Genomic DNA, 10,340 nt, shown 5'->3' on the forward strand with positions numbered 1-10,340 from the left:
AGGGACTGGGCCGCGGGGGCAGCATGTTCCGGAGCAGCACGGAGTTCCTGGGGCCTCAAGCAGCCCTGAGAGTAGCCGGGCGGTGGTTCGAGGCCAGCCTGGGCTACGCAGAGAAACCCTGTCTCAAACAAGCAAATAACAACAACAAAAAAGCCCCGAGGGCCCCACAGTCAGCATTTTGCACAGGACTATTCCTCCTAAACCATCTCTGCCCTAACAGGCGGGGCTCCACACATCACTTCCGGCGACAGAGGACGCCGGGTAGGGTCAGGTTGGGGCGGGACATTCAGACCGGAAGTCCTTGCGGGCAGCGGCTAGATGGTCAGCCCTAACTTCCGGCGTTGGGGAGGCAGGTGGGAAGCTTGACGGAGGAGGCTGTGGGGACGATGAGAGACTGCGGGGCTCTGTCGGCCTGCGTGTGTTCGGTGCGTCCGAGAGTCGGTGCTGCCCCGCGCTGTGGGTCTGTGGGTTCCGGGTGCCCGAGCAGGCGGTGGGGCAGACGGGTGGCTGGCGGGGACACCTCAACCGGTACCTGCATTCTAGCTTTGAGCGCTGCGGCCTGGCCATCCACTCGCCATGTTCCTGGCGCGCCTGACTAGACAGCTCATCAGCGCTGCGCCCTGGGCAGGTAAGAGGCCCGCGGACCCGGAGTCCACGCCTAGGCTGGGGATGAGGCTCGCCTCCCGCAGGGTGTCCGCTGCCCAGCATGGGTGGTGCTGGTAGTGTTCTGACCTGCTGTGGTCTCACTTGCAGCCAACGTGTTGTTTCCCCAGGTCTGAGTCGCTCCTGGCCTGGCTCCGGGCAGATTGGCAGCCATGCTTTTCGACCCCTTTACAGTTTGCAGCCTGCAAGCCCAAGTCGGGCTGCCTCCCTCCCTAGGAAGGGGGCCCAGTTAGATCTTGAGCAGGTCCTGGTCCCCAGGAAGATGGCCATCACTCCACTGGAGAGCTGGCTGACTGCGCGTCATCTGCTGCCCGGACTGGGTGTTGAGGCCCCGATGACGCTGGCTCCCTCCCAATTCTACAAGTGCCCACCCAGCCATGGTGGGGAGGAAGCCAAGCGTGGAGTCACGGACGTCTGGGATGCTACTCCGCTGCAGTGCAAAAATGTGCTGAAGATCCGGAGGCGCAAGATGAACCACCACAAGTACCGGAAGCTGATCAAGAGGACACGGTTTCTACGGCGGAAAGTCCGGGAAGGACGTCTGAAAAGGAAGCAGGTGAATGTGGGCTCTCCTCTGGACCTAGATGATGGGTAGTGGGCTGAGAGTGCGTGGGTGTCGCTGAGAATGAATTGGTTGTCCCCTCTGCACTTGCAGATCAAGTTTGAGAAGGACTTGAAGCGCATCTGGCTGAAGGCAGGCCTAAAAGAAGCCCCCGAGAGCTGGCAGACCCCAAAGATCTACCTGAAGAACAAATAAGTCAGGGGTCCACGTTCCCCTGGCCCTGTTGGCTGGTGCTGACCCGTTATAATAAACGTTGGAAGGACTCGATTGTTCTAGGTTGGCCTAGAGCTTCTTTGGCCCGGTGTGAGCTCTCTTCGGGCATTACAGACGTCCATTGTAGGAACCCAGGGCCCAAGGGTCCTTGTCCTCCACCCTGGCTAATATGCCTTCTGAAATGACAGCCTCGTTTGGAGATGTGTGCGGTGGGATGGCTCTGAACATCTTTAGGGAGGAGGGCTTCAATGTAGAGTAGCCAGGGTAGCACTGGAGCGGACGGTGCCTGGTTAAGACGGGTGCTGATTAAGTTATGAGGCAGATGGTCTGGGAGGACACAGAAGGGAAGCCTGAGTTTCCCAAGAGATGGCATCTGGTCCCCTAAAGCTCATGAGTCCTTTAGGTTGCCCTGTGGTCTGGGATGGTCTCATCTGGCCGCAGGGATGGGATTGGCATGGGTGCCAGCTTTCCCAGATGTCCCAGTTGCTCTTGGCTCCTCAGCCTCTGCTGTGTTCTGGAGTCCTCAGTGTGGATGGGAGGACTGATCAGGAAGGTTGCCCGGATGATGTGTTTTGGTAAGGTCAGTGCTGAGGAATTACTGAAGAAGAGTCTCAGCCTGAGGTAGAGACCCTCATGACTCAGTGTCCCCACATCAAGAGGAATGTATGCTCGGAATAGCTGAGGGCCTGGAGGGCCCCTGGCCTTGTGCACCAAGGTATGAGGGAGCTAGGTGTAAGCAGGGGGCGGCCCGTGTGGCTCCTCATGTGCCGTGCTCTCTGATACTTATCACCTGAGCTAACAAAGCTAAGTAGACTAGGTGATACTGATAACCAGATGTCCCTTGCGATCCTGATGGGCCCTCTGCCAACGAATATGAATCAGGGAACAGGTTTCCAAAGGCACGGTCTGCTGAAACTAGAGGCTTAAACCTCTACTGTAGTTGTGCTTTTACTAGTGACCGCGAGGGGGCAGCAGCCAGGCTCTTGGCATCCCACGGATCCTGGCTGAGGACCAGAGCAGCTGGCTGAAAGCTTCTTTCAGGGCTCCCCAGCTGTGCTACTCCTCTGAATCTGGGTCCTAACCCTAACCCCATGGTGGGTGGAACAGGGGTCCTAAGGCCAGGGCCTCAGAGACGGAGCCTTGGTGAAGTGGAGCATGCCCTCTCTGAGCCGGTTCTGGCCAAGCCTAACTGGGCAGCCCCCTGCCTTCTGCTGGCACGTTCGGCTGGGCACAGCTGCTCCTGGTATTTCCTTCCAGCCCTGCCCGGGAGCTGCCCTGTGTCTCACCCCACACTTCCTTTCAGAGGAAAAAAAATGGGGTTTTGATTTCTCCTGTCTGGAGCTAAGCTTCCAGAACTTAGAAGAGAGGCCTATAGGGCAAGAAGACCCAGGTGGTTCAGCGCCCATGCTGGCTTCCAGCAGTGTGCAGGCTGGATAGGAAGAGGCCCTGGGCTGCTTCACCTCACGATTCCTACAGAACATTAGGGTTTGATTTGTTATTGTTTATTTGTGGTTTTGTTTTGTATTGTGTTTTGCTTGTTGAAATGGTCTCTGTGGAAGAGCAGCCAGTGCTCTAACCACAAGCCACCTCATCAGCCCTCTTCCTTTCTTTTTAAGGAATGTTTCTTTAAAAAAAAAAAAAAAGTTTGTGAGCCGGGCGTGGTGGCGCACACCTTTAATCCCAGCACTCAGGAGGCAGAGGCAGGCTGATTGCTGTGAGTTCGAGGCCAGCCTGGTCTACAAAGTGAGTCCAGGATGGCCAAGGCTACACAGAGAAACCCTGTCTCTAAAAACAAAACAAAAAAAAGTTTGTTTTAGCTAGGCAGTGGTGGCACACGCCTTAAATCCCAGCTCTTGAAGAGAGAACAGTCTGGCTTACAGAGCAAGTTCCAGGACATCCAGGGCTACACAGAGAAACCTTATCTCTCTCTCTTTTTTAAAAGATAAATATTGAAAGTATTTTTATTTTAAAGATTTGTATATTATGTATGCCAGCAGGCCAGAAGAAGGCGCTAGATCTCAGTATAGATGGTTGTGAGCCTCCATGTGGTTGCTGGGAATTGAAGTCAGGACCCTTGTAAGAGCAGCCAGTGCTCTTAACCTCTGAGCCATCTCTCCAGCCCAAGAAACTGTATCTTAAAAACAAAACAAAAGGTTTCTTTTAATGTTTTCTTTTCCTACAAACAATAACCAGTTCTCTTGCCTCCAGGCCAGCCTCTCCAAAGGTTTCTCCCAACCATTCCACTCTCCTTTCCCCCAGCAGCCTGCTCCAACAGTCCCTCTCCGTTTCCTCAACACCAGCAGCTCCAGCTGTAAAAGCCGTCCTAGCCTGTCTGCTCATGTGCTCAGCTCAGCTCCTGACTCAGTTGTCTTAGCCCAGTTCGCTTTGTTTTGTTTTTTCTTTTTCTTTTTTCTTTTTTTTTGAGACAGGGTTTCTCTGTGTAGCCTTGGCTGTCCTGGACTCGCTTTGTAGACCAGGCTGGCCTCGAACTCACAGCGATCCGCCTGCCTCTGCCTCCCGAGTGCTGGGATTAAAGGCGTGCGCCACCACACCCGGCTTGTTTTGTTTTTTCTTGAGACAAGGTTTCTCTGTGTAGTCCTGGCTGTCCTAGAACTTGCTCTGCAGACCAGACTGTTCTCTGCCTGGAACTCACAGAGATCCTCCTGCCTCTGCTTCCCAAGTGCTGGGATTAAAGGGGTGCACCACCACCATCACCCTCCGTCCCCAGTTCACTGCCTAGTTAATGCCATCTCAATTCCTGACTGACAGAATCACAATAAAATGAAGACAAAAGGACTGGAGAAGTGGTCAGCAACTCCGAGGACTGTTCCTACTGATTACCTGAATTCAGGTGGCAGTACCTCCATGGCAGCTTACAGCTGCTTATAACTCCAGTTTCAGGGCTTTCAGCACCGATTTCTGGCCTCCACAGTCACATGCACGTCATGGCACACATGCATTCATACAGGCAAGACATCCATTCTTACAAAAACTAATCTTGAGGGTATGGAGAGATGGCTCAGTGGCTAAGAGCTCTCTCTCTCTGCTCTCAGAACCCTATCATCCACATGTCAGCTCCGAGCTCCTAGGGAATCCAGCATCCTCTGCTGGCATCAGGCAAGCAAGTGGTGTACAGTCATGCATGCAGGCTAAACAACCACACAGCAAATAAAATTTAAAAATAAACCTTTGGGGCTGCAGAGATGGCACAGAAGTTAAGAGCACTGGCTGCTCTTCTAGAGGTTCTGAGTTAAATTTCCAACAACCACATGGTGGCTCACAACCATCTGTAATGGAATCTCATCCCCTCTTCTGGTGTGCATGAAACCCAGAACACCCAGCCAGACATGATGGCACATGCCTTTCATCCCAGCACTCTGTGAGTTCAGGGCCAGTCTGGTCTACAAAGCAAGTCCCGGACAGCCAAGGGCTCTGTTACACAGAGAAACCCTGTCTGGAAAAAACAAAAAGAAAAAACAGAGCACTCATGTACATAAAGTTAAATGAGTCTGTAACACAGTGTAGACTGTAGGTAGGAGCAGCTCCAGTCCCTGCTATGTTCTGCTGTGTGGTGGTAGGCCAACACTGTAACTCATTTTTATTATTCATGATGGAAGAATCTCATCCGTCTCTTGAAATTGTGAGGGTTTTTTTTTTTAAATCAAAGGTGGCTAGCCTGCCAAAGGCCAATATTCCATAAATCTCCCTCACCTTGTAAAACTTTTAACCAAACATTTTAATCTCCCCCAACTGGTAAAACTTTTGTTTATGCAAAGGCTTGCTGCATTCCCAGATTTTGATGACCCAGAGCAGCTGGCCCCTTACCCCTTCTTTTCTTTTCTTTCTTTCTTTTTTTTTTGTTTTTGTTTTTTTTTGTTTTTCGAGACAGGGTTTCTCTGTGTAGCCTTGGCTGTCCTGGACTCACTTTGTAGACCAGGCTGGCCTGGAACTCACAGGGATCCGCCTGCCTCTGCCTCCCGAGTGCTGGAATTAAAGGCGTGCACCACCACGCCCGGCTTGCCCCTTCTTTTCTTTGCACTGCCTTCCAAATTAGCCACTTGAGAGTGTGAAGCTGAACATGAGAACATCCAAGCTCCTCTTAGGCTGGGGTCATACATGCTGCTTGCTACCCAGTTTGGGTCATGGTGTGCCCCTTTTACAAAAAGAAATGACCTTTGCTTTGTCTGGTGTTTCTGTGGGACAATGAGAATATTTTCCAGGGCTGGAGAGATGGCTCAGAGGTTAAGAGCACTGACTACTCCTCAAGAGGTTCTGAGTTCAATTCCCAGCAACTACATGGTGAGTTCAAGGCCAGCCTGGTCTACAAAGTGGACAGCCAGAACTACACAGAGAGACCCTGTCGAGGAAAACAAACAAACAAACAAACAAACAAAAAACAAAAACCCCAAACATACAAGAATATGTTTTCAGGCAGGCGTGGTGGCAAGGCAGAGGCTAGTGGATCACTGTGAGTTCAAGGCTTGCCTGGTCTACAAATCGAGTCCGGGACAGCTAAGGCTAACACAGAGAGACCCTGTCTCGAAAAAACAAAAACAAACAAACAAAAATAATAATATGTTTTCGTTTTAATCTCAGGGGTGGGGATGTGGAGCTGCTTTGCCATATGATCTGTCTCATGCTCTTGCCGGGCCATGATTTTGACAGCTGCAGACAGTTTCTGCGACTGTGTAATGTTTAGAATTCTGGGGACATTTCAGAGGGTATATAAATGCTAGGGACCCGTGAGGGGTTTTGTCAGTGGGTTGTTGGTTGCTGCTGGCCATGGTTTGTTAAGTAGTGCAAAGAAGAAACAAGAAGAAGAAATGAGATCTCTTGAGAGGGAAGAGCAAATTTTCCCAAGGAGCTGGAGGCCCATAATCAGCAGGGGGTAGTCTAAAGATAATGCCGCCCCCTTCCCAACCCCTGAGTTTATTTCAGGGATCTCTTTACTTTCCTCTCTATCCCCCGCCCCCAATCTAACATGAGGCGGTGAAAGGGTGGAAGAAAACGCTGCAGAAGGGTAGAAGGAAGGATCCGCAAAGTAGCGAACACTGGCCACAGCGGCGCCCAGACACAGGGCTAGGCAGAGGGGAGACCTGATTTCAAATGCTGGAGAGGAAATGGCAGAGAGTGAAGGAATGGATACTTTGTTTCAAGATGCCAGCAAGAAATTTATTGTGGCTGCTTCCGCTGGGATATCCCGGCTCTGCTCCTAGAGGGGATTTTTCTGTTTATTTTTCTTTTTCTTCTTCCTATATTCTGTTTCAAAAAAGTTGGAAGACTGGCTGAGCAGTTGGAAAAATTGGCTGAGAGTGGAAACTGGAGAGGCCTGAGAAGAAGAAGAAAAAAAAATGGCTGAAATGGGAAAACAAAAGTGGACACTTTGCTCGCTCTCTTCTGTAAAGGTTGTAGAATTGGTGGACCAACTAGAAAGATTTCGGGTGGAAGTGAAAGCACCTGGGAAGCAAGGAAAAGACCCAATGGCTCAGGCCTGGTGACAGAGCAAGAGAGAGGGAGTTTCTCATAGGAGGAAACAGGGAGAGAAAATGTTCTGGATGGGGTTAGGGTTAGAGAAAAGCTGAAAAGGCAGTAGGACAGTGTGATGAAACAGCCCAGGGTTCATCTGGAGCCAACTGTGCTGCCAGAGTGAAAGGATGGGCGGCCGGGTTGTGAGATCACCACCACCACCACAACACCCCGGAGCTGTACAGCGTACATGCCTACCCATGGTGGAGAACAAGGTTATGAGGAGATAGGGCGGCACCCTATAGAAATGACAGAGCTAAGGCGGTTCAAAGAGACCGTGATTTCATATGGGATGCACTCACTTATGTGAAGCAAATTCTAAATACCTGGGCTGCTCAAAATAGACTGGAAGGGGCTGGTGACCGCTGTACCAGAGGCTTGTCTGCAATTGGGATAATTAGCAGGGTGGAAGGAAAAAGCTGCAACTAACTATTGTACAGCAAAACAGAGCAAGGGGAATGAATATACTAAAAGATCAGTTGCTGGGTGAAGGGCAGTACTCTATGTCCAACAGCAGATTGAATTTAATGACACTATGATAGAACAATGTCACTTAGCAGCTTTAAGAGCTTGGGACAGGCTAGAGAGATGGCTCAGAGGTTAAGAGCACTGGCTGTTCTTCCAAAGGTCCCAAGTTCAATTCCCAGCATCCACATGGTGGCTCATCAACATCTATAATGAAATCTGGTGCCCTCTTCTGGTGTGCAGGCAGAATACTGTCTAAATAAGTAAATAATGTTTTTTAAAATTTAATTTTAATGTACCTTAGTATGAGAGTATCAGATCTTGGAGTTACAGACAGTTGTGAGCTGCCATGTGGGTGCTGGGAATTGAACCAGGGTCCTTTGGAAAAGCAGGCAGTGCTCTTAACCATTGAGCCATCTCTCCAGCCCTAAATCTTTTTTTTTTTAAAGATTTATTTATTATTTATTATTTATACATTGTTCTGCCTGCATATACACCTGCAGGCCAGAAGAGGGCATTAGATCACATTATAGATAGTGGTGAGCCACCACATGGTTGCTGGGAATTGAACTCAGGACCTCTGGAAGAGCAGTCAGTGCTCTTAACCTCTGAGCAATCTCTCCAGCCCCAGTAAATCTTAAAAAAAATAAAAATAAAAAAGGGCTGGTGAGATGGCTCATCGGTATAAGAGTACTGCTTCCAGAGGCCCTGAGTTCAATTAGCAGCAACCGAATGGTGGCTCACAACCATCTATATTCTTCTGGCAGATACAGTACTCATATACATAAAATAAATAAATGAAATCTTTAAATAAAAAAAAATTTTTTTTTTGGTTTTTCGAGACAGGGTTTCTCTGTGTAGCCTTGGCTGTCCTAGACTCACAATGCAGACCCAGGCTGGCTTCAAACTCACAGAGATCTGCCTGCCTCTGCCTCCCAAGTGCTGGTTACAGGCATGTGCTACCATGCCCAGCTCTTTAAAAATTTTTTTTAAAAGAGCTTGGGACAAAGTTGAGAAGCCAGGAAAAAGATCCACATCATTTTCAAAGGTTACACAAGGCTCTAGAGAAGCCTCCACTGTTTTGTTTTTGTTTTGTTTTGTTTTACAAAGATTAGCCAGGCGGTGGTGGCGCACGCCTTTAATCCCAGCACTTGGGAGGCAGAGGCAGATGGATCCCTGTGAGTTCGAGGACAGCCTGGTCTACAAAGCGAGTCCAGGACAGCCAGGGCTACACAGAGAAACTCTGTCTCGAAAAACCAAAAACCAAAAACCATAAACCAAAAAAAAAAAAAAAAAAAAAAAAAAAAAAAAAAAATCCCAGGTGGGGATGTAAGGCTGCTTCACAGCAGCTGGCTACGATTTGCCTTCTGCTCTAACAGGAATGTAATTTTGCCAGCTACAGACAGTTTCTGTGATTGTGTGATGTTTGGAATTCTGGGTACTTTTTAGAGAGTATATAAATGCTAGAGCCCCTCGAGGTGGGGTGGGTTGGTTAGTTGTTGTTGATCCTGGCTCGTTAAGTAGTTCCGTGCAAAGAAGAAACAACAACAAGAAGAAATTAGGTATCCTGATGGCAAAGACCAAACTTGCCCCAAGGAACACCCCTAATCACCAGGAAGCCACCCCATCTGCAATCCCTGACTTTATTCAGCGACTGCTTTCCTTTCCTCTCTATCCTTTCCCCCCATCCCTTATCCAGTGTTAGGGGGTGGAGAGGGTGGAAGAAGGGAGAACCCACAACATCGCAAACACCGGCTACACACCTGTCATTTAGCTGGAGAGATGGCTCGGTGGTTAAGAGCACTGCCTGCTCTTCCAAAGGACCCGGGTTCAATTCCCAGCCACCACATGGCAGCTTACAACTGTAACTCCAAGATCTGACACTTTCACACCAATGCACATAGATTAAAACTAAAGTATTTTTAAAAAACAGAACCTGCCGCTCCAATTGCAGAGGATCTGATGCCCTCTTCTGACCTCTGAGTGCACTGCATGTCGTACACAGACATACATGCAGGTGAGACACCCATGTACACACAAAATGTACATTACTTTTTTTGTTTTTGTTTTTAACATTACGTATTTTTAAATGATAATAAACCAGGTGTAGTGGTGCATGTCTTTAATCCCAGCACTTGGTAGGCAGAGGCAGGTGGGAGCTCTGTAAATTGAGCCCAATCTGGTCTACATAGTGAGTACTAAAGCAGCCAGGGCTAAGCAGAGAGACCCTGTCTCAAAAAAATAAAAATAACACACATCTTTAATCCCAGCACTTGAGAGGCAGAGGCAGGCGGATCTCTGTGAGTTTGAGGGAAGCCTGGTCTACAAAGCGAGTCTAGGACAGCCAGGGCTATTACACAGAGAACTCCTGTCTCGAAAAACAAACAAAACAAAAACAAAAACAGTTGGATGCGATGTGGTGGTGCATGCCTGTAATCCCAGCACTTGAAAGGCAGAGGAAGGTGGATTGCTGTGAGTTCTAGTCCAGCACAGCCAAGGCTACACAGAGAAACTCTGTCTAGAACCCCCCCCAAAACAACAACAACAACAACAACCAAAAAAGAAAAGAAAAAAAGTGATGCCCGTCTATCAATAGGGCAGGGGCTGGTGTGTCCATCTAGTTTAGCACTGACTTTTGAGCGAGTGGTGCACAGTGGGTGTTTGCTAAGTACTGGCTGAAAACGAAGACCAAGGTGGGTGTTTCTGGCTGAGTAACCGTGGATGCAAGCAACTTTCAGTTTGTGCCTGTGTCTGGTCTGATAATATTCCTTGGGACCATAAGAAGCCTGTGGTGGGGGAGTTGGGCCTGACCCAATCTCTGGTCCTGTGGTTTTTCACCCCAGTGAGCCGGGCTGCCTGGAATGTCCAAGTCACCAGTGAGAGGAGCCAACCCCAGATTCTTAGTCTTAGT

General features: G+C 49.3%; 1 protein-coding gene across 3 annotated transcripts; it reads left to right on the forward strand.

The window, feature by feature from the left end:
* The first annotated feature begins 277 nt into the window (after positions 1 to 277).
* Positions 278 to 1,492, forward strand: AURKAIP1 (aurora kinase A interacting protein 1). Of its 3 annotated transcripts, none has more exons than XM_084784939.1 (4): positions 278 to 425; positions 544 to 628; positions 774 to 1,219; positions 1,319 to 1,492. In XM_084784939.1, the coding sequence occupies exons 2-4, from the start codon at positions 577 to 579 to the stop codon at positions 1,418 to 1,420; spliced, it is 600 nt and encodes a 199-aa protein (XP_084641065.1). In that variant the 5' UTR covers positions 278 to 425; positions 544 to 576; the 3' UTR covers positions 1,421 to 1,492. The 3 variants fall into 3 exon arrangements, with proteins under 3 accessions (XP_084641065.1, XP_084641066.1, XP_084641067.1); XM_084784940.1 differs by having other exon boundaries at positions 298 to 456; XM_084784941.1 differs by having other exon boundaries at positions 299 to 460.
* The last annotated feature ends 8,848 nt before the right edge of the window (positions 1,493 to 10,340 follow it).

This window comes from Acomys minous, assembly GCF_964271855.1.
Source record: "Acomys minous genome assembly, chromosome: 6".
NCBI lineage: Eukaryota > Metazoa > Chordata > Mammalia > Rodentia > Muridae > Acomys > Acomys minous.

Excerpts from the sequence above, each read along its gene's own strand:
- AURKAIP1 (XM_084784939.1), top strand. The coding sequence starts at position 577 with ATGTTCCTGGCGCGCCTGACTAGACAGCTCATCAGCGCTGCGCCCTGG. Across the intron at positions 629-773 it reads CAGCGCTGCGCCCTGGGCAG|GTCTGAGTCGCTCCTGGCCT; the intron begins GTAAGAGGCCCG and ends TTGTTTCCCCAG. Across the intron at positions 1,220-1,318 it reads GACGTCTGAAAAGGAAGCAG|ATCAAGTTTGAGAAGGACTT; the intron begins GTGAATGTGGGC and ends CTGCACTTGCAG.